This window comes from Paralichthys olivaceus, chromosome 13, assembly GCF_024713975.1.
Source record: "Paralichthys olivaceus isolate ysfri-2021 chromosome 13, ASM2471397v2, whole genome shotgun sequence".
Taxonomy (NCBI): Eukaryota; Metazoa; Chordata; class Actinopteri; order Pleuronectiformes; family Paralichthyidae; genus Paralichthys; species Paralichthys olivaceus.
The window spans coordinates 7,165,566-7,188,490 of record NC_091105.1 but is presented as its reverse complement, the minus strand read 5'-3'; the positions used below and the strand labels follow the sequence as shown (position 1 = coordinate 7,188,490).

The window sequence follows — 22,925 nt, the reverse complement described above, 5'->3', positions numbered from 1 at the left end:
TTGACCCAGGATTAATTTGATAGATTGCCAGAATGAGAGGCTGTGATAGGTGATATAAGACTGTAAATATCAGTATATCGAGGCAGGTAAAAAGTGGTTGAGACAGTGGACCACTTTAAAAAGGTGTGACCCTGTCAAACCAAACCAGCCACATTCAAGGACTGTGAAAGAGTCTTGACAGATGTCATGGTTTTCAAAAGAACATCTAATCTTCTTAAGTCTCTTGTGACATTCTCAACTATTTTCGCAGCATAGCTGCGCACTCAGGGATACGTCAGTTGTCACACCACTTCTGGTTCATGCTGAAATGTCTTAAAAGGCCTAACTAATGAATGGACTTGCGTTAATCTTGGTGCAGATGATCATGGTACCCAGATGATGTCCTAGAATTACTTTAGACATCTCAGAGTTCTCTGCTACCACCATCATCGGGTTGAATCTAATTTTCAATGACCAAATCTACACAACTAGCCAATGTGGATTTCAGTGTATGCATTCATGTCTCCCTGAGGACAAATCTAGTCAAGTGAGTTGTTAAGATGAGCCACTCCCTGTCTCTCAGTGTCATTAGACAATGTCGTTACGTGAGCACAAATTAAGGAAGTGTAGTGGACATTATTCATTCCATCTTTGATGCTTGACTATAGCACATCAGTTTTTAATGGTGCTACTATTTACCCTTAGAGGGTTCAATTTACCCCATCGCTAAGATCATTTTACCCTCAGCTTGGAGTAAGTTGTGCCAAAGGACCAACTTTTTTTGATGGGTCATTGTTCTGAAACCAAAATAATTAGATAACTTGTTTTAATTTCCATGGGTACACAACAACAACCTGAGGTATATATAGTAACTCCTGTTTTACAGTAAAACTATCAAATGTAAAAGTGACTTATCTTACCCCATTCTCTATTCTGGTCAAAATACCTGCAAAACCATCGACCATTTGTTCAGTGCTAATTATTGAAAGTTTACATGCTAACACGATGAACTTAAATGATGAACGCTGTAAAAACCTTACTCTGGAGGAATGTGTAGTTGGCGACAGTCAAGAGCTTCAAGACCTTGGGGTTAGGAAAGTTAATAATTTGTTAAGTAATGTGTTAAGTAAACATGACCCTCAACTTGTTAGTGAGAGCAAAGTTATTTCAAGACGTACATCTTTTATAAAGTTGTTCTTCAGCGTCCAGCATGGTGATAAACCTATTGCAGTGAAATCATTATTATTAGAAAATGCCTAATTTTATTACTTAAAAGGTAAATTAAACAAGATTAAAATCATTGTTCTTACACTACAAAATCATCAAATAGTAAAAGCTCTTTTGAAACACCTCAACACAAAAAGGTCCTCCAATTCTACATGTTGGAAAAAAATCTGAGCGTATTCCTGTAAAAGTGGTTTATTGGCAGATTTCTGTTATGAAATTAAAACTCATGAGATTGTGATGAATGATTAACAAAAATCTTGATTCTTGATTAATGTTACGTACACACTCCAGTACTGCAGGGTAAAATCTTGTTATATACCAATTATGTCCCACTTTCTGTCAAATAAAAAGCTGACATTTTCAGGGTGTCAAGTGGAGGCTTCCTGCCATCAGGACCAGTGAGGCTGTCATCATGGTTCCTGTGGGAAGACTGGTGAGACAACAGGGTGGTTACAACAGAGAATTGTTTAAGTAAAGCTATAATTGTATTGATTTAAGTGCAAATCAGAAGTGCAGTGCTATTAATGTGTCAAATGCATTTTAGAACATTGTTTAATTTTCATATACATGGCTGCAACAACAAGTTGATCGACTAGTCTGTTGACAGACAGAATAATATCATGAATTGTCATGATCTGCTGCTTTTATATTTTATCAAATTTAATGTTTGTGTTTTTGGCTGTGACACATTGTTTTCCATAATATCTTAATGACGTTTTATTATTACAAGATGTAAGTAAAGACTGTAAAGAAGCTGCCATTGACACAAAGATCAGTGTACCTGACTGCAGAGGATGACACATACGAAGGAATGAGAATTGTTGTACTGTTTTCCATCCTGTCAGAAGAGGTAGGGGGTTATCACTGGTACAGGCATTTGACACAGTATGTGTCACTAGAGACTGTATCTTTCAACACACACTGTATTTTTTCTGTTCCTTGATATTTATCTGTCAGCTGCATCTCTTACAGTTGGTTTAGGCAGCCTCCCTTATCATCTGTCTGCATCAGGGTCATGAGGCTCACGTTTGACCATTTCTGAGGCTCAGGGAGATCTGGGCCATTCAGCTGTAGATTTGATAAATCTGTAAACAAAAGTGTTTAATGTATAAAGTATGTTGCTGATTGACAGAATATCTGTAAACTGACATAAAGTGGTGGTTTAACTTTACTGGAACTCATCCAGATTCCCTGACACAAGAAGATTGAACAGTAACCCAGCTAGAGTTAAATGACTCCAGGTAAGCATCAATCTAATTTAATGGAGCAGTCTTAAAAACATCAGCACCATGTACTTAAGGTTCAGTGAACAAGATGATGCATAAAATAGGAACTTTATCAATGTCAAAATTGCTCAATGGTAAATTTCAGTTGGAAGGGTTGGTGATATCACGTACCATCAAAGTTGAGGAGAATGAAGACACTGCCTCCTTTTATAAAGTTCCCTGACCAAAATGCATCGAAAGACAGGAAAGTCCTATAGCCGAGGTTCGGACCAGCATAGTACGACTCTCCATTGGTTTCATTGATGAGATGCCCCACCTTCCTGGGGTTATCCCAGTATTGAAATGTCTCACCATTTTCTTGATGTGAAAAACACATATTGCACACTCTCAATATACACACACATATAGTACAATTCTTCATAATATTTTAGTTTGTCTAATATCAGTGCCTCCTGCTCACCTCCACTGAACGTTCTCTCTGAATTGGTTGTGATGCTTATTTGCTTTGACATCCGCTGCTGGACATGGTGACTCTGGTCCAGCAATGAGACAGTCATCTGTCTCCTCGCACATGGCCACTGGAGCTGCTCGTTGTAATCTGTGGACACCAGCCGAAAGAAAACACCGAAGTGGTCGGGGTAGAGGTACAGCAGGAGCTGCAGGCCATAGCCCTGTCTGGTTAGGAAACGTGGGCTCAGTAAGCTTGTACCGATGCTGCTGTTTATCAGAAAGTGGTCAAAATTGGGAATGTGCCAGACGTGATGTGGACACTTAGCTTCAAACAGGTTGACGTCATCGACTGAAAATCCCCCAGAGGAGTTTCCTGCTCCTTTTCGAACCTCAAACTCCACCTGGAAGGGCCTGGTGGCATTGAGAGGAATGTGATGGAGCTGCCAGTGGGATGTTGGTGGACCTGGCAAATGATGATGGACATACAGAATGACTTATATAACTGGAATGCAGTAAGAGCACATGCTCCAACTTAAAGGCTTGGAAACACATTAGTTAAAGTACATGACAATTATGCATGCACAATTGTAAGCCAGATTTTATAGTTGCTAACGTGGTTTGGAAGTTACCGACCATAGCCTCAAATGAGAGGCAAATCAGCGTTTGATTGGCAGTCGCCAATCGCTATGTTTGAACTTTTCAAAGATGTTGCTTGAGGGGGTCACCAACATGGTCACAGACAATCTGGCGACAAATAAAGCTTGAGTGCAGGACAGGATTACAAGATTATAAGTAGAATATATTATTGGGGTTGACATTAGTCTCTCTACACTACATCCATATTAGATAGACTTCTTCTTCGTTTTTTGAATACAGCATGAAGTGTAATTTGACCTGTGATCTGTCCCATTAAATAGGTGGTTTCCTCAGCATCCCTGTTATACTCTCTGATCCAGAGGTTGAGCTGGTCTTTGTCACTGCCACTGCGAAAATAGAAAAACTGGAGACACTGAAGTTGCCTCTTTGGATTCATTCTCCTGCTCTGCATTTTGGCACCATCCCCCTCTTTTCCATAAGACGTGCTGCAGTGCATGAAGGAGCCTCCACCTACACACAATTAGGCACTGAAGTGATCCTCATGCAGTTGGCAGCAATGTAGAGAAAAACATTTGTGTGCAAAAATAATGTTGGAAATTCTGACTCATAACTCAAAACTGGATATTGTAGTAGCATTAACAGACAACTCACCATTTTGACTTGTTGTTGTGCCATTTTCATGAGAAGAGATTGTTTGGTTGCCTGTAAACATAATGAAAATGCAAGTGTTGTTTATTTAGAAGGTGCCATTGCTGATATAACATTTTCACTGCCTCTTTCCTATCTATCACAATGATATGAAGATCACTTTATTAAAAATGAACGAATGAAAAGGAACTTAAGTACTTTCAGGTTCATACCTCCCTGTGCACTCAGGCTGGTGTGGTCGGAGAACGGCCCAGCGTTTGTGCTGCTGACTCTCTCCCAGCTGGTGTTTCCTGCAGCACAAAGACTCACATCACACACTCTCTCGTCCTCAAAGCTGCATGACATCAGAAAGGTGACGGCAGAGGCTGTGAACCCAAAAACAGTCGTCATCATCTGCGTAACAAAAAACACAGATAGATAACATTGTTTGGTGAAATACTTACTGCAGTTATAAAGCTGTTGGAGTTTCCGTACATCATTAGAGCTCATTTCTAGACGCTGACCAATTAAGTCTTGGTACTCCAGTTGATTAGTGATGATTGTGGACCCATTGCCATTCGAGAAGGCATCTTTTCCATAGTGCATCACAGATGCGTAATCATACATCGTTCCAAATGTGGTTGTATAATTTTCACTATGTTTCAAGAAATTGTGTTCCTTTCCTGAGCAAAACATGATGATATATATGTTTTTTTCCTTTGGCATACAAACATGTTTGCAATCAGAATGATACATTCAGCTAAAAGTTAAACAAACCTTCTTCTACGTTTTCCCAGACTATGGTGATGTACTCATCTCTGTCATATCTTGACTGTTCATGCCAGAAGCCCAATGCATGAAGAAACTCATGCTCCACAATTGCGAGGTGATCACACCATTCTTCAATAGAGAGACTTTGGTTTCCTTGACGTTGATTCCCGACATATGACCAACATCTATGGACAGAACATAGGCAAAAGGGCAAAAAGGCAAATAATGCAGTTACGCTTATAGTTTGACATTTGGGGAATTAACCCCTTTCTTGCCAAATGTCTAAAGAAATCAGTAAATGAGAGAACTGGGTTCACGATATGTAAAGATGAGCGACACATCTCCACCTCCTCCCACTATCCAGAAATTAAGCCAAAATATCCCAGATAGTATCGCTGCCATCTTACGGAGATGATGTCACTTGGTGCCAGTGTTGGGAGATGGAGCCACAGTATTGGGGTCTTGCCGACACATGCTGTAATCAATCTTAGCTGTAAATTATGACGTTTCACCCCATTTGTACAGCATCAAATTAATTAAAACTAGACTTAATGGAAAAATTCACACTTGCCTTATACAGAAACTATCTTTGAGAAAAAGGTGTTTGATGTGGTCTTTTAGGTTGGTCAGTATCCCATCCACTTACATAGAGGAGGCAGGGTTTATAACCTTTACTGTAGCCAGCCACTAGGGGGCGAATGAGATGCTTTGGCTTCACATTTGGTGAGACAAAATATCATAAATCTTGACATGTAGACATGTAATATCCTCATCGACTAACATGAAAAAAAAAAATCTGAATGTGGACAAAGCCAAGACTTCAGACTGAGCCTTCTATGTCATTATATACAAAGATATAATTAAGCACCCATCGTCTTTGACGACCACGATGTAGTTTGGTTCGTCTTCCCAGGGTTTGAAGTCGATGCATGTTTTCAGCCGTATTTGGTCAAAAGCCTGTAGAACAACCCCTTTGGCATTCAAGTCTGTGTTGCAGTGAGAGCAAACAAATAGAGATACAGTGTTATTTATCAGCACATAAATCAGTTTGTTCTCTTCGCAGCTGAATGAAAACAATGAAGATTCCTCTGTCGCACCGAGGCTCTCATCCAGCACATATGGGACCGGTATCTCCCATCTCATCTGGTCTTCCAGAACAATGTTCCTGTCACGGCCCTTTGTGATACAAGAGGAAGAAAATGAGTAATCACACCAGAGTATTGCAAGTATTGTTTGACTGTATTTCTTTAACAGTACGACAGTAAAGATTCTCACTGTTATCACTTGTATGTCTCCATCATGTAGATTCAGATCTGAAAGGTAAGTTTATCTTTCAATCGAAAATATTACTTATGATCCATTAAAAAGCGACCAAAATGAAACTTCAAACTACCTTGAATAACATTTGGGATTACTCAGGATTTTTTGTTGGAAACATTTAGGTAATGTAAGTACACGTCAACAAAATATATAACATAGATCTAGTCATTTTATACATTTGTGTAATGAATGATTGCTACATGTTTTTTCTTTAACACACCTTTATTTATCTCAACAATATCTGGTTCATCTTCAATTCCATAGCAATCTGTTAAAAAACAAGATAACATCAGATAAAAGAAAAACTTTTTATTATGACTGAAATGTATGATTCCAAAAATGATTATGTCACTCCACATGATCTCAGCTGGATTAGTCATTATGAGCTGAATAAAAAATAAGATTACTCATTAAATCAATTGACTTCAAATAAATAGTTGTTTGAAGTCATCAGCTCCTTTGAGCAACAAAGCTGCTGTCATTACATCACCTCCGGTCACTCCTGCAGATGAAATGGGCTGTGGATGCATGCACACAAATGTGAGATTGATCATATTGTTGATAAATAAGATGTTAGCGACATGCTTAAAATGTGCAAACCTACCAAGGTGGACGCCTGCTGCAAAACCAAACTCACCAGTAGAGTGCTGAAAATGTACATTTTCTGTTTGGAAGAAAAAAAAACAGCAAAATTATAAATTTATCAAAGTTAGAGTTGTTAAAGATAATTTGCTATTAGTCTTTTTAATATCTTGCTTTGTTAAATTACTTTAATATAGAGAGCAAAAAGAGTGTAAGCAATATTGTGCACTATGCACAGGTGTCTGGTCGAAAAAAATCTAATACCAGACGTTACAACACTTCACAGCAGACAAAAGACTGCAACCTGTCATCTAAGTCATGTGTGAAACTGTCAAAGAGAAATGAAATACAAGCTGCGTCCATACCAAGAACACACGCACACTTACATCAGTGGAAAGGTAAAGTTCATGCATTCCTCTCTGACTGAAATACCACGAGATGGATCCAAGACTACAAAGCCATGTGTTAAAGTGAACAAAGCTACAGCTCTGCTGATCTGTGGACATTGAACCGTCATCCTGCAGCTGACTATAGATTGACAGAGAAGTTAGAATTTAATAGACTTGCAGGGCTAACCTTTTACTAAATGTTGTGTTGGACGAGACTTGTTGTTGACTTTGGCTTTTCTTCCTTGTTGTTTGTGCTCTCACAGAGGACACTGCTGCAGGCCAGTGTGTAAAACATCATAATTAAAGATAAAATCAACCTTATCCAGTCTCCCTCCTTCAGCCTCACCCATATGTTTCTCACTCCTGCCTAGGTCAGCTTATTCCCACTGGCGTTGTTACAGCCACAACCTGAATCATGAATCTATAAACCTGGACCTGTTTCCTGATCTGTTCCTTTCAGCAACTTTTAGCTTGAATATGCTCTTCCACATTTTCCCAGACTCTAGGAATGAATTCATGATACATTGATAAATGTACATTTCTTTTCTTTCCTTGTGCAAAAAACCCCACATCTGTCATCATATTTTGTCTGAGCCCTGCCCGCCTCTAACCTCCATGGATACAAACTCAAAAGAACAAGTTTTCTTCATGTGAGACCATATCAGGTTTGAAGCTGATTGATGTTTTGTACCTTTAACTTGTCAGAGGAATTTACCTTAAGGCTGGACCACTGCTTGTTAAGACATTCCAGTTACTCCAGCTGAGAACTCAAAATAAATGGTGATTATATAATCCTAAAATGAGCTCTGAGTTCTGAACAGGAGTGTCTATAGTGAATTATGCTGCTTATTTCATACCGCTCCAATGCACTTTGTTCAAGAACTTGTATCTGTACCCATAATATACTGTACAGAAAAGTATATATATTTCTCTATTTTCTCTCAATTTCTTTATCTCTATTTTTTTATATTTTATTTTTTGTTTATTTTGCACTTTCACTTGCTCACTTTCTCTCTTCTACCTTGTTTTTCCCCCTCTGATGGTGAATTTCCCCAGTGATACTGTTTTATCTTATCTAATTAATAATAATAATGATATAATTTTAAATTAATTTAAAAGTGTGATAATTACTGTCTTTTGACTTCTTTCTCCCCCTCCTCCTCCTGTTTCTCTCCTCCTTCTCAATCTCACCCCTGAGTCTGGTTTTGCCAGATTTTTCTTTCTGTACGAGTGTTTGCTCAGCATGGGAACTCTCACCCTCCCCTTCTAAACATGTGGTAGCCTTCAGTTGTCATAAAAACATAAAAAAGCAGAGATGAGTAAGGGACTGGGTAAGATACACATACGGCAAAGTAAATTTGGCCAATCAACATCGTCAAAAATAATGGCCGAAGGGTGATTCTGATAGTGCCCCAAGCCCGGTCCCTCAGTGGCAGTGGTGGAGGAAATCAGATGGTTCTAGCAACAATGACGGCCACAGGTACGCACAAAACAGCATCGCAGCAGTCAAAATTTGGTACAATCTCTTCTCCAACCTCCATTCGAGAAGAGAACTTTGGTTGAAAAACTGTGAATAAAAGAATTTGGACCAGATTAACCTGATATTAAAATCAGCCAACAAGCCAGCAAAAAAAACGTCAAATGTACACCCAAGAATTTTCCCGTAACTGGTACAGCAGAAAGGTGTGGCTAGCAGGAACTATAGAGTATGAGTCATAAGATATCCAGCAGTATATGGCACCTCCTTTTATTTTGTCTGTTATATAAACATATAATAGTGTTTGTTAATAGCACTGTATATGTTTCAGGAATGTGTACTTAGTAAACACTAATTAGACTCAGTCTGTAGTCTAATGATGCACAAGGGCAACAACTATTAATAATTTACATTATTTATCAATCGGCTGATAATTATTATTATTTTTGTATATATTATTTTGATTTATTTTCTTCAGTTTGTTTGTGCAGTATGCAGTTTACTGTTAGCTATCTGTTTTTGTGTAAAAATGACTGACATATTTATTATTGTTTATTGATTAAATAATAACTACTATTCCACAAAGAACTGGTATCCTGCAGTTTGTGTTAAATCGTATTGGGATGGCACGGCACAACCCCACCAGGAATATTTTTCACCTAAATCTTACACACCGAACCTTTAACTCCTCATTGTAACACTGAGACGTTTCTTTCACACTGAAGCACTTACACTGCTCTGTCACTGGGGGGCAGTGTTGCCTCTTCTATTGGCTCATGGAACAATGACTTTTGTTCTCACAACATTTTCCATTTATGCTTGTTAAAGCTGCAAAGCCACATATGCACAATAATAAAATAAAATTGTTATTATTACTTATTATTTGTATTATTATTATTAGTAGTATTGATGCATTAACATGTGCAGATGTGCTGTAAGTTCTGATTAACTTTATTTTGGGAACTGATGATATATTTAGTGTGTAAAAGTAACCAGTACCTTAAATGTTTCTTAAATGTTGAAAGTGAAAAGTAAAAAACGTTCCTCTCAAATGTAGATGAGAAGAAGAACAAAGTAGCATAGCGCTTGAATCAAATTCAAGTACGTCAAAGATGTACAGTAAATAGTGTGAGTGTTCAGAATTTGAAATATCACACAGCAATAGAGAAATAAAAAAATGTTACAGGTGAGAATACAAGAACTTATAAAATATCATAAAATTATTCTGATAGCAGATAATGAGTTTGCAGACACAGCTCCTCAGGGAGATTGTTCCAAAGAGTGGGAGCCCTGACAGAAAAAGCCCTGTAACCTCCGGTCCTGATCCTCTCATTACCCACCACTAGTCTCAACCTTGGTCAGAATGGAACAGTTTCCCTTGGCAGTCCCACGCAATCAGTCTCCTACAGACAACACCTTATAATCAGATTTCTTTATTGACTCGAGTTGTTGATCATAGGACATTTCAACTATGTCTTAGGTGAATCCTCCCACAGTCCACAGAGGACAAAAAGGTGGGACAAAGCTCACTGCCTGAGAGCATCACAATGACCCAGTGACAGACGGAGACAGTTATCTTCTGATGCCAACAGGCTCTGATCTGCTTATCTAACCAGCAGCAACAGCAGTAACAACCTCCTATCTACATCAAAACAACACTAAATCACTATTTATCACTGTGGTAAATATGGCAAGATGTGTCTTGTTCAAAGCAACTTGGCTGAAACAAAAGCTCCCTCTAAGTGTACGGAGTGTGAAAGGGGCAGACATTCGTCTAGCCTTTAGTTTGGTACATGGCCATTGGGATCAAGGCCTTAACAACGCCTTCTGGCTCTGTTGACTGATAATGTGACTTGACGAGTGGCCACTCAAGTGCTAAACAGGCTGACACATGAAAATCTCACATCAGATTTGCATTTGTAAAGTCAAAGATTTTCAGCTGTTTGCTCCTCAGTGGATGTAGCACTACTGTCATTAAATCAAAGCCAGATTCTATTCTATTGAGTAAAAAGACGAAAAAGTACAAACTTGCACAACAAATCATCAGTAACTGATGAGGACAATCTGTCCAAAACTTAAAAAATGTATTCCTGTCAAAACACACTCCCAAACCCCCAAAGTACTGTTTATATTTAATGCTTTCACTTGTAGGATATCTCAAGAATGACCTAAACATATTGTTACTTTCATTAAGGAGGTTATGTTTTTCAGCAGGATTACACAAAAAACACTGTACTGATTTCCACTAAACTTGGTGGGATGATGGGAAATGGGCCAAGAAATAAACCATGACATTTGGCATAGATCTGGATAAAGCAAGGGATCCGGGTTTTTCTTTCTTTCTTTAAAATTGCAAGGTTTTTGGCATCCTATAGAAAATAAAATCAGGCATACAGTATTAAGGGAAATTTTATCTATGTCTGTAGAAAATTTGACTTGGCAGAGGTATGAGCTCTATTAAGAGTAATCCTTTTTCCAATTTTTGCAATCGTCTGTTATAAATTGTGTGTTAATGTGTCTACTCGTTTTTGTAAAATCTTTACAACCTTGGACCTCATGGGGCTAAAGCCCAGTCTAAATGAAATTAATCAAAACTACATTTCTTAGGTCCTGGTTATGGTTAGGGGTATAGATGTGGGTTAAGGTGAGGAATAAGGTTGTGGTTAGCTGGTCCACAATGAATCAATGCAAAGAAGTCTGTGTGTGTGTGTGTGTGTGTGTGTGTGTGTGTGTGTGTCAGTAGACTCTGACCCTCCACGTTGGATGCTGGCGCTCTCAATATAGGGGAAGGATAAGGCTTTGTGTTGTGCAATGGTTAGATGTTGCACAATTTTTGTTTTTCATTGTAGAGAAAGTTCTGAGGTTCTTAATACACATACTTTTGTTTTGTTTTTTGAGATCAAATAGGATAAACCCCATGAATGAAATGTGAAGGCCTCTCTCTCACATCACGTTGGTCATCCACGTTTCTCCCTGCATGTTCAGCTTTGACACCAGGAAGGCGTAGTTTCCTGGCAAGTGATGACAAGTACAAGAATAAGAAAAGTAGTCTGCCTCTTGGGGAAAAAAAAACTTGGGGAATCAAAAGTGTAACAGGAGCCATGACATGTTGAGACATGGAAGATTATACCAAAATACCAAGCTGCTTTCTGGGAACAGAGAGAATAACAGCACGTGTGCCACAATTGATTGCGACCAAAGTAATCCCCCCGTGTGTTTGTGAAGTGACAGTAACAGAAAGACATTCATGAATATTTATGATTGGATGTATGGATTAGACACCTATTCTGTAAAAGACTACTTCATAAAATAATGACCTTTTTTTTTGGATTCATCTATTTATTCTTTCATATCTTACAGAAAAGAATTACAGTTTCCAACTATCAATCCACAATAAAAACTAAGTATATACAGATGTCTGCTTTGCAAATATTGCAATTAGCAATAAATATTATGTTTAATTTGTTTTACAGTACAGTTCAGATATTTAAATTATTACATGGTTCAAACAGAGGTAGACCAAACAAGGCCGGCATCTTGTTGTAGAGGATGACTCAGTTGGCATTGACAAAGGACTGGTAGAAGGACATGAGCTGGGCTTGGAGGTCCTGAGCGTAGGGGTCAAGCTTTCCTCTCAGGTCCTCAGCATAGGGGGCCACCATTGTTTTCACCAAGTTGGCTCTTTGACTCAGCTCAACCTGCACCTTCTCGGTCATCGGGGCCACACTATCTTGGAAGTCCTGCAGGTGCTGATCCACCTTCTGCCTTAGGTCGTCGGTGTAGGGCCCCAGCTGAGCCTGCAGGTCCTTCACGCTCTGCTCCAGGCCGGTCTTCAGCTCCTCACTCCTCTGCATCAGGGTGGCCCTCAGGGTGTCGGAGTCCAGGGAGTCTGCGTAGGGAGCCAGCTCCTGTTTAAGCTGCTCCACTCTCTGCTGGATCTGGGCCTTCATGTCCTCAGTGTAGGGCTCCAGCTTCTCCCTGACAGTGCCCAGCTCCTTGGTCAGCACGTTTCTCAGCACGTCAGCCTCTCTGGTGATCTTGGTCATGAGGTTCTGGGCTGCAGGGGGAAGCTGCTCCTGGAGGGTGACTGCATAGGTGCTGGCGAGGTCGGCACTATCTGCCAGGCGGCCACTAGGTGACAGAAGTAAAGGTGAGACCAATACAATGCTTGTGTATTACCAACATGTGTCAACTCAGTCATCAGGGTCCAGTATCTCGTACAACTTACTTGACTTCCTGTCCAAACTCAGACTTCCTGATCATCTGCAGGGTGTCGTCAGCTGTCTGGGTGGCCTTCGCAATGTAGTCCCAGAAAGAATCAATCAGCACTTCCATCTGTGGCTTGGGCTCATCAGCATAGAAGAGGTTGGCATGACAGCCTGTTCAGAGGAGATAGTGCAACATTTTGAACCATTATTCTGTTTTCTCAACATAAAAATACAACATTAGCCTTGATTTGGCTTTATTGACTGATCATTACTGATTTCTGATAAGGTAAAAGCTAAACTTACCAGACAGCACAGCAATGGCTAATACCACAAACACCTTCATGACTGTGTCTTCCTGAAAAACAATAATAATGTTGTTTTAAGCCTCATTAACAAAAGTCAAATCTTTCAAATTTCCCTCTTGAAGTTTTGTTTTGAAATGTTGTCTAACTCTCACCTGCTTTTGGCTTGTGTGTCTCTCAGGGTTAAGCGTGTTTTTGCGAGTGTGTCAGGGAGCTTCCCTGTATATATACTGAAGCCAGGTGACAGTTGTAGTCAAGGGCCCAAAGTCCAGGAGTTCCTGCCATGTTGTCACGATGGCTCTCTTCCTGTGTCTGCTGCCTCTCCCGCATGTCTACTATCACATGAGCAATGAGCTACGACCCACAGACACAATCTTTACACCACACAGAAGTTATGTGCATTGTAGATATTTCATAACAACAAAACTCACACCCAAAAGGAATGTTGCCAATGTTCTCCTCTGACCCCCTTTCTAGAAAGCATGAAACTATCCACGTAGTTCATTGCTAACAGCCGGGAGATAACTCCAGATAACCTTGGTTTTCTTTCACTGCTGGACTTTGTTTTAGGGTCAGGTGACGTGAATAAACGAGCACGAGGCTCTCAAAAGATTTTTGTATTGAAAATAAATATTATCACACAGATGATCAACTTTACTTTATCTAGAAGGTTGAATTTGTGCCAAGGGTCAATAAGTAATGAAGTCACAGTCAGAACTACAATATTTTCCAGTTCACTGTCAAATTGTATTTCTCTGACACTGTTGACACTTCAGGCCTTAATATTCGAACAGTGAGATGGAGAGATGTTTGAGGATGATGTATTAAAAAGACAGAGAAGGCCTGAGAAGACTCAATAAAGTGTAAACCTCAACAGAACCCTCATGACACCAAATTTAGATAAACTTGATTCAGATTTTAATTTGGACTCGCACAAAATTGTTCTTCCTCATAAACACCAGTCTCCTAAACATGTCGGATTGTTTTCATCATGGTCCATGAATTATTCGTTCAGCCATACGACAGCCTTTAACTAAATGACTAAGATAACTAACTAACTACCTAACTAATTCACTCACTCACTCACTGACCACACAAAGGTAATGTCAGAGGAAATAAAGGTTTCATCTATTACAATATTCAACAAATAAAAAATACCCTGTGTTCAAGTTCACAGTCTTCAGCTGGAGGTTGAGATAAAGTTTTGCTGAAAACGTTTTTTGACACATTTTGTTGGTTTTAGTTTTATTCTTAACAGAAATGTGAAAAGTCAGAATGACCTATGTGGACATTGATCTATTTAGTCACCAGCAGCTTCTTTCAGTGGAACTTCTTTTTTATAGCTGTTGCTGCACAAGTGAAACTGTTACATCGACCAGTTTGTTAAAGATAATAGTGACAGGCATCGTTTATTAAATCCCCATGTGGCCTTGCTGGAAAACTCCCTGTCCTCTCTTTTTGACAGCCTCTCTGTGGGCATTGATTTTTTTATTTTTTGTGTAATTTAAGTTAGATTTTATTTACTTTGTAAAGTGGGAGTTCTTTTGCTGACAAACTTCCAAAATCTGAGAATGACATGAATGTTTTTTTATTTCTCCTGTTTGTACAGATTGGAACAATTTCATGTATTGTACAGCTTCCGAGCTACTCATTTATTATTAAGAAAGCAGTGGAGTATATTCAACTCTTTTTCCTTTCACTCTTATACAGTGTAAAGTCTTATACGTGTTAAATCAATCAATAGCTGTTACTTTGTGTATTATTGTCATTAATATTCTTCTTCTGTGTACTAACTAATCCAGTGGACTGGACCTGAGGGATGGGTGGGTGGGATCCCCCTTTATTGTTATTATTTGTGTATCCTGTTTATTTACATAAAGTAAAAAGTTTATTATAACGCACGTTATACAGTTTTACAATTGTTCCAATAATGGCTAAACGTCATCAGCTTTAACTGCAAGTGTGTTTAGCTCACTGTATACATAGTTCTGGTAATATCACTTTTTATTAACAATGTCATTAGTAGTTTCATGTTAGTATAGTAGTATTCTGAAAACCACTTGACTCTTCAAACTACTAACAAACACTACTTATCACTGAGACACTTACTGTAGTTCATAGTAAATTTACCAAACCTTTTCTTTATATAAAGAGAAGCAGGAGATAAATTCATATACAATTGAGCACACTTGTATGTAAGTTTTGAAGGAACCTCAGAATAAAACTTCTCAATCAAATGCTACAGTTTCAAGTCTCAAAGGAAAAAAATGCTGCTTTTTAAAAGTAGTTCCGAACTGAATTGCGCTGTGTTCGCTGTTAAACTGTGGCTTCTTTGTCATTCAAAAGATGACGGTGTGGACTCTGCTGACCTTTGCTCAGTGTGATATACAGAGATTACTGAAACGTTGGCATGACACAGAGGCAAGAGCCATAAATCAATGTGACATCAACTGGCAAAATCTCAAGCTATTAGAGACAATAAAACACCTCTCTTACATCTAATCAAAGCTGGGCATCAAAGAAATGAAAGAAAGAGATTTTGTATGTCTCTGCAGAGATGTATCTGTGGCAGAGAAAAGCTAACAGCTCAGTGATTACCACTGTGAACTATCCAGTGAGGAGAGGGTTTGTTTGAGGTGAAACTTTTGGATTTTGTCACTCTAACACTGATGAATCACACATTCAGGTGTTCATGTAAGGCCATAAAGGGATGCATGGATAGTCATAATTTAAAATAAAATAATTGTATATGCCAGACAATCACTGATATATGTGTGTGTGTGTGTGTGAGTGCGCACGTGTGTGCTTCTGTGTGTATTAACAGTATGGAGTCTCTGGCACAAGGTCTCGGTGAGGACAGGGTGAGGCAGGGTGACAGCAAGGCACTAGCACCTGGACTTTGTGATCATTCCTTCCTGGCTTGCTATAAAAGCTGCTGGACTTCACAAGTTGAACACAAGCATTGACAGGTGGATTTGCAGATACACTCGCAAACTCAGGTGAGCTGGAGAAATCACTGAGGCTGTCTTGCTGCCTCACCGCTTGGTGACTTAACTCTCTGTTCTTTTTTTTTGTCACAAGGTCTAAGAGCCATGAAGGTCCTTGTTGTGCTCGTCCTTGCTGTCTTCAGCGGTGAGTTTGATGGAAATATATTATACTTATAGTGACTTTTAGATTTTTAAAAATACCAACTGTACGATAAAGAACTGCAAGGTTTGGTGAAGAGTAAATATGCAACTGTCAAACCTCAGACCAGGCTGTCTGATGGCTGAACAGTCACACTAAAACCAATCTCTTCTTTGAACAGGCTGTCAAGCCAACCTGTTCTACGCTGATGCACCCAAGCCACAGATGGAGGTGATGACTGATGCTTTCTGGGACTATGTTGCCAAAGTCACCCAGACAGCTGACGACACCCTGCAGATGATCAGGAAGTCTCAGTTTGGACAGGAAGTCAGGTATGCCATACAAAATGTGTGACATGAAATAAACTGGATGCTGGCAACTGAGATACAATCCTTCTATGAATTTAACTTAATCTCAATCTCATTTTCCTGTCTAGTGCCCGTCTCACAGAAAGTTCCGACCTCGCCAGCACATACGCTGTGAGCCTCCAGGAGCAGCTTCCCCCTTCAGCCCAGGACGTGATTGCCAAAGTCACTGCAGAGGCTGAAGTGCTAAAGGAGCGTGTGATCACAGAGCTGGGCACTGTCAGGGGGAAGCTGGAGCCCTACACTGAGGACATGAAGGCCCAGATCCAGCAGAGGGTGGAGCAGCTCAAACAGGAGCTGGCCCCCTACGCAGACTCCGTGGACTCCGAGGCCCTGAGGGCCACCCTGATGCAGAAGAGCGAGGAGCTGAAGACCAGCCTGGAGCAGAGCGTGAAGGACCTGCAGACTCAGCTGGGGCCCTACACTGACGACCTGAAGCAGAAGGTTGACCTGCACCTGCAGGACTTCAAGGAGCGCGTGGCCCCAATGACCGAGAAGGTGCAGAGCGAGTTGACTCAGAGAGCCCAGCAGGTGAAAGACATGGCCACCCCCTACGTTGATGAGCTGAGACAGAGACTGGACCCCTACGCACAGGACCTCCAGACTCGTCTCTCCTCCCTGTACAACTCCTTTGTCAAAGCTAACTAAGTCAGTCAGAAACAGCATCCAGAACAGTCACTTTGTCTAGAAATATGATAACATACACTCACTGATTTTGAAATCTGAGGAAGACTAAAGGTGCTTTTACAGTATAACAAGTAGATAAATTGTAAATATTGAGTGTTGGTCTGTGACTACACAGTGTTCTATCCCTATATGATGCAAATAAAGTGAAAGCCAAACATAAGACTGCATGTCTGCTGTGTTACTTGTGACAATTTACTGGACAAATATACTCTTTGAAAAGAATGAGTGCCCTCTGGTGAACAAGTAGAGTCACTCCATTGTAAGATTCATGTGCTTATATCTGCTACAGGATCCAGTCAGTTTAAATGCATTGATTTAAATTTCCACATTTATATAAAAGGCAAAAAAAACCAACTTTCTATATAAACTTCCCAAAAACATGAGGAATTCATCTTTTCTTGTTCGTTCTGTGTCTGGTTGCAAAATCTTCTTCCTCCTGTGGTGCTGTTAAGATTCAGTTGTTGGTATCAAACAGGGCATGTCCAGGTCTGTCTCTGCAAGTCTGAAGGTTCATAAACATATCTTGTTTTTAAGTTTTCCTTTTGTTCCTCCATACCTGCATTCAGATCGCTCCCACGCTTCCTTATCCAGTGGCAAACAACATTCCTCTGTTCTGCCCCCAGCTGCCACAGGCTTTGCACACCATTAACCCTCCAAACACACACACACACAGCTCCCATTTCATCTTTTATCTGAATAAATGAAGGTGTTTAGTTATATTTTGAAGTAATTTTTAGTTCGACATTTTAATACCATTTCACATGTGTAAATATACTGTAAATGATTTCTTGGCGTGTTACACTGGGTTGTGTTCTTCTTCTCTGGTTATGATGTGTGGCTTTCTCTGAAACATTTTGGACTAGTGGTTTGAAAGCGCTGGCTTTGGGAGGAGAAAGTCCGCAGGTAATCCGGAGGCTCACAGTCAAACATTTGTGTTCACACATGCACCTCCTCCGGAGAAAAAACGGGGGATCTGCGGAGTTCACTGCATGTTTAAACGCAGCTTAGGAGAACATACAGTAACCTTCAGGTAACATGAGAAAAGTGAAATGCAATGGCGGTGCAACATGGTGGAAGAGATGTATATGAAGGGCTCATTTCTACCCATGCATTACTTTTGCAACTTTTACATCTGGTGTTTACTCCAGACTTACTTTAAAACAGAGAAAAGCTTCTGGCCCAGTTTAAATGACTGTGTTAGTCTGGACAGTCTGGATTCAGTGACGCAAACACCCACTTTCACTTCCTGATTTGGGTTTTTTTAAGGCACAACTTGACTACCATATTGAATGCAACAAGTGTTTCTAACCCTTATTGTCAGTAACACTTCCACCCTGTCATTGGCTCAAGAAATGAACTTTTCGCACTTGTTGTTCCTCTTTGTACTGTTTTCTTCAACCTGCAGAGAGGACAATCTGCTACATGTTTACATCAGCATGCACACGTCATGTTTTCAGTTGTATTTCTACGGATAGGTCATTTTCATTTTAAAATTAACAACTATTAGTCAAGATGAAGTCTCAAGAAATAAATACTTTTCCATTTCTGCCAGTCGATCTGCTAAATCCTACACACAGGAACGTTCATGAGCAAAATCAGATAGCGAACAGGTAAAATGTAAAAGGCTCAGACAATGAATGACACTGAAATCCATGTGTAACTTCTCATGACATCTTTGATTTATTAAAGCATGTAATTGATTGAGCAGATTGTCAAGATCAAGATTCTGGATTTAAAACTTAGATGTGTTATGTAACAATCATAATTGCCTGTTTCCTTTAGTAGTCAGAGCCATCAGAGTAAGTAAAGGAATACTTCAACATTTTGGGAAACGGCTGCAGGCTTTCCTTAGAAATACATGATATGATTGACACCACTCTCATGTCAGTTTGATGAATTAAAATACATGGAGACAGCTGCCAGGACCTCTGGAGCTCAGATATTAGCATATTATAGTGTAAAGCCTCTATGCTGTTTAGCAGGAGGTATAGTTTTAGAAGTGCTGGTAGGCATTTGATATTACATTCGGCCTAAGTTGCTCATCTACCTCTGGACAATGAATGTTCTTTAATTTCATGCAATTTACACTGATTTTACAAAAACATTGAGAATTAGACATAAAACCAGTGCAGTTCTAACCATGCCTGTGGGGAATGGACTGTTTGCTTGGCCTGTAGTTGCAGTTTTTCTTTCAGAAACTGTAAAAGAGAATTCACTTGTTTATTCGGGAGGGAAATGAAGCTCGTCTCAGAACCCAGAACTGGAGAATAAGTGTTTGCCTTAAATGAACCCATTGTCGTGAACATGCTGTTGTCAAGATCATTGATGTCGCTACCTCTGTAATGCACCTTGACGTTTGTTGCCACTCGCCACTAAACAGAACAATGTCTCTTGAGGGGTCCCTGCTGCCAGTGCTACAGAGCACTGGTCACCTCGTTATTTAAAGTTGATAATGTTGGAGAAAATTCACCAAATTCAACACTGCACTTTCTTGCAGCTGATGAGATGAAGATTCTCAAGATATGTGACTCACACACAGACAGAGATTTCTGGAATGAGTAGATCAAGTGAGCAAGTTTCTGCACAGCTTTAACATCTTTAAACACCAGGCTTATCTCCTTTCGCCAGCAAGGATAAGTGCACTAATAGCTCGTCACTTCACCCTGAGCATGTCACTGCTACATGAATCAGACTCCTGACCCCTTCATCACAGAGACATGGTGCCACAGGCTCAGCAGAACCATGGCTCGCTCACACATTTGGGCTCTGTAAACACACATCTCCATCAGCTGACTCTGACTCAAGCCTGGATGATGGAGGATACGCTCCAGGGAAAACAGTCATCTCTAAAGTTGAACAGCCAGTTCAAACAGCTCTGAACCCACAGCCGTTAACGGCAGTAACCCTGCTGAATCATCCACACAAATGTTTTAATGGTCTGAGGGATGAGATCATGCAGATTCAAACTAACTCTTCACACCAGCTCCCAGAGAACATAATCATGTCTAGGTTACTGTGGTTCAAACCATGGAAAGATGCCCTCTCACACAGTCTGTCCTGATAGACGTTGGACATTGCCTCTGTTGTTGTGGTGCAAAAGGAGAAGCAGCTGTAGTTTATGGCTGTGTCAGATATTTTACTGTATTACCTCACAATTCTCGATTCACTCTGTTTCCCTTCCCTGCCTCCTGTCTCTCTGTCCTGGTCACAGTGTGGGTTTATGAGGTCGACCTTGTGATCTCTGTCCTCACATGTGTTGCTGGTTCTTTACTCTGGTCCAGCAATTTACAGATATTGAAAATTAATCTTATTAGTTGTAGTGCAAGTTAATGTTTCTGTCAACATAATAAACAAAAACCAAATGAAATAGGATGTATGGGATAATGGCGTCAGCATTAGGAATACCAAGATCAAAGGTCTTTTGTTCTCAACAGAAAAGTTACACTTCAACATTTTTAAACTGTTTCATCTCACTGTTAAAGACACCAAAGAACATCTTGTCTCACAATTACAAAACAGCTGGACAATCTGGCCCTGTGTCCTAATCTCATCTGTGTGCTGACCTCTCAGAGTTATCACACACTCATGTTATCACGTCCTCACACTAATTATCCGCCCAAGCCCGTTCACACTTTGTTCTTGTGTAAAGTTGCGTTTCTGTGAAAAAAATGACAGAACACAGAAAACTGTTGGCCCGGTGCTAAAGAACAAAGGTCGTTACACATGGTCAGCGAAGGAATCAGAGTTGAAGTTGAAAAAAAGGATTTAATCATAAGCAATAGAAAAAGAAAACAACATATTTAAAGATGTTAGGATGGTGGGGTACAACCTAAACCTTAATCTGTGATGGGTAAAATTATGGAGTTTAATTTAGGTGAGAAAGTTTTCAGTTACTGGAGAAAATTACAAAACATATCAGGTTAAATATGACACAGTGTTTGAGTCATTAATAATCTGCCCTACTTTCCAAGAGGCTAAGACTCTAGCTCTGAGTGAATTTAAAGTAATAAGGGCAATAAAACACCAACTAAGATCTTTGCTGCTTCCATTAAAATATTACAAAAGGGTGGTGCAAAAACAAAACATGCCACATCTTCAAATTCACTTATCAATGACAGGCTCTTATAAATAAATTACATTCAAAGTAGCATTTACTCAGGAATCAGAGTGAACATCTTCTGTGAAGGTTTTATTGACTTTTGTCAATGTATTAAAACCTCCATTATCACAGGTATGTGATGGAGATGCTGGTCCCATCTAAATATCCACCAGTGCTCATGACAGCAGTGCTCTGACATTAAGCAAATATTTGTCCGATCAACCGCAGTTTTCTATTTCATTCTGTGTCAAACTTCCCCTTTCCTGTGCCAATTTCAAAATCCTGGAGATTTCTTGGATTTCTTTTACAACATAAAAACAAATGTATTGTGTGTTTTTCTGTGTGTTTCCTTGGTAATTTACTTTTCCTTTTGTTCAGGGTCCTTGTGCTGTTTTTTATGGTTATGCAATAGTTTATGTGCTTTTATTTTTTTATCTCATAAATCTTCTTTTAACAGTGGGCTTGCTGGGCCTGAGAGTATTCCCATGCCCGAACATGTCCCACTTGTACTGCTGACGTATTATTTGTACTTCATGTACCGAGTAGTGATTTAAAGCTCTTCTTCCTGCGACATTATGTGTCTCAAGTGAGCGGTAAACAAATGGAATACAGAAAAGCATGTGCTACATTCACCATGTGGACTATAGGGGAATGGGATTGAGATGCAAAGATGCCCCATGTGTTGGGGGTTGTGTGTCTGTCGGGGGTGATTAGGTGGGGACACAGAGCATTCACACTGAAATGCAAATGTGATGGTCTGAAATGCATGTGAAGCACCTTAAATGACTTCCTGGTGCCGGGGGAATTTATATTCAGATTAGATCACTGCTGATAACGATCTGAGAAAAAGCCTGAGAAGCTTTGGTCGCTTTAAACAAAACCTGCGAAAACAAGAGGCAGAGGAGGAATTCAAATGTCTGTTACTACCATGAAAAAAGAAAAAGACAATTTGAGTAACAAGACGAAAATTGATGGAAAGCATGTACATATATCCAAAAAACACAAACTTGTTCAATTTAAATTGTTAAAATTGCCAAATCTGTAATCATCATACTTAATTAAAAGTTAATTTTAATGCATGACTTTACTTACATGCTATGGAGTTTTTTTAATGATAATTTTATATGTCGACATCCAAGGACACCATATATCATAAATAAATACATGAATAATTAAAGTAAAACCAAGAGTAAACAGACACAAACACCTTATAATACAACACATGCAACACAAGAATGTTTAAAAAGCAAAACCAAGGTTAAAATCTGGTAAAAAGTCAAAAAAGACATCTAACAGTATATACTGAGGGATGACTTTTTTTGTTCTCTTGGAAGGTCTGACTACTGATACAAGAAATACAATATGATGAACAGAGCTGTCTTGAGAAAACTTCTCAGCCAAACCTCTGAAATTAACATGTGGAATGTGAATAAAGGTTCATTTATGCTGAATAATCAATATCTGTGAGGAAAAATAAGGCAAAACAACCAAAT

At 39.5% G+C, this 22,925-nt stretch overlaps 3 protein-coding genes across 9 annotated transcripts; 1 reads left to right on the top strand and 2 right to left on the bottom strand.

The window, feature by feature from the left end:
- Positions 1–1,382: 1,382 nt before the first annotated feature.
- LOC109633167 (meprin A subunit beta-like) lies at positions 1,383–7,293 on the bottom strand. 7 transcript variants are annotated; one of them, XM_020092808.2, is made up of 17 exons: positions 7,166–7,293; positions 6,802–6,861; positions 6,688–6,715; positions 6,418–6,465; positions 6,153–6,190; positions 5,975–6,053; positions 5,746–5,863; positions 4,884–5,062; positions 4,571–4,789; positions 4,340–4,492; positions 4,131–4,181; positions 3,777–3,989; positions 2,893–3,345; positions 2,604–2,789; positions 2,177–2,291; positions 1,988–2,044; positions 1,383–1,636 (listed from the first exon to the last, which is right to left on the bottom strand). In XM_020092808.2, exons 1-17 carry the CDS (start codon positions 7,283–7,285, stop codon positions 1,567–1,569), a joined length of 2,187 nt encoding a protein of 728 aa, XP_019948367.2. In that variant the 5' UTR covers positions 7,286–7,293; the 3' UTR covers positions 1,383–1,566. The 7 variants fall into 7 exon arrangements, with proteins under 7 accessions (XP_019948367.2, XP_069393156.1, XP_069393157.1 ...); XM_069537055.1 differs by having other exon boundaries at positions 4,340–4,417; XM_069537056.1 differs by having other exon boundaries at positions 6,605–6,715; positions 7,166–7,276.
- A 4,670-nt stretch (positions 7,294–11,963) lies between these two features.
- On the bottom strand, positions 11,964–13,503 carry LOC109633366 (apolipoprotein A-I-like). The gene is made up of 4 exons (XM_020093170.2): positions 13,311–13,503; positions 13,157–13,208; positions 12,874–13,024; positions 11,964–12,776 (listed from the first exon to the last, which is right to left on the bottom strand). The coding sequence occupies exons 2-4, from the start codon at positions 13,194–13,196 to the stop codon at positions 12,200–12,202; spliced, it is 768 nt and encodes a 255-aa protein (XP_019948729.1). The 5' UTR covers positions 13,197–13,208; positions 13,311–13,503; the 3' UTR covers positions 11,964–12,199.
- Positions 13,504–16,047: 2,544 nt separating this feature from the next.
- On the top strand, positions 16,048–17,493 carry LOC109633073 (apolipoprotein A-I). Its single transcript, XM_020092664.2, has 4 exons — positions 16,048–16,154; positions 16,237–16,287; positions 16,463–16,613; positions 16,718–17,493. The coding sequence occupies exons 2-4, from the start codon at positions 16,248–16,250 to the stop codon at positions 17,292–17,294; spliced, it is 768 nt and encodes a 255-aa protein (XP_019948223.2). The 5' UTR covers positions 16,048–16,154; positions 16,237–16,247; the 3' UTR covers positions 17,295–17,493.
- Positions 17,494–22,925: the final 5,432 nt, after the last annotated feature.

What these genes read in the sequence shown, in the direction of transcription:
- LOC109633167 (XM_020092808.2), bottom strand. Translation starts at nt 7,285, where the DNA reads ATGTCCACAGATCAGCAGAGCTGTAGCTTTGTTCACTTTAACACATGG. An exon ending in ATCTGCAGGAGTGACCGGAG is followed by an intron (nt 6,466 to 6,687) that starts GTGATGTAATGA and finishes GTTTTTTAACAG; the next exon opens with ATTGCTATGGAATTGAAGAT. An exon ending in TGTGCTGGATGAGAGCCTCG is followed by an intron (nt 5,864 to 5,974) that starts GTGCGACAGAGG and finishes ACTGCAACACAG; the next exon opens with ACTTGAATGCCAAAGGGGTT.
- LOC109633366 (XM_020093170.2), bottom strand. Translation starts at nt 13,196, where the DNA reads ATGAAGGTGTTTGTGGTATTAGCCATTGCTGTGCTGTCTG. An exon ending in AGCCATTGCTGTGCTGTCTG is followed by an intron (nt 13,025 to 13,156) that starts GTAAGTTTAGCT and finishes TCCTCTGAACAG; the next exon opens with GCTGTCATGCCAACCTCTTC. An exon ending in GAGTTTGGACAGGAAGTCAA is followed by an intron (nt 12,777 to 12,873) that starts GTAAGTTGTACG and finishes TCTGTCACCTAG; the next exon opens with TGGCCGCCTGGCAGATAGTG.
- LOC109633073 (XM_020092664.2), top strand. Translation starts at nt 16,248, where the DNA reads ATGAAGGTCCTTGTTGTGCTCGTCCTTGCTGTCTTCAGCG. An exon ending in CGTCCTTGCTGTCTTCAGCG is followed by an intron (nt 16,288 to 16,462) that starts GTGAGTTTGATG and finishes TTCTTTGAACAG; the next exon opens with GCTGTCAAGCCAACCTGTTC. An exon ending in CAGTTTGGACAGGAAGTCAG is followed by an intron (nt 16,614 to 16,717) that starts GTATGCCATACA and finishes TTTCCTGTCTAG; the next exon opens with TGCCCGTCTCACAGAAAGTT.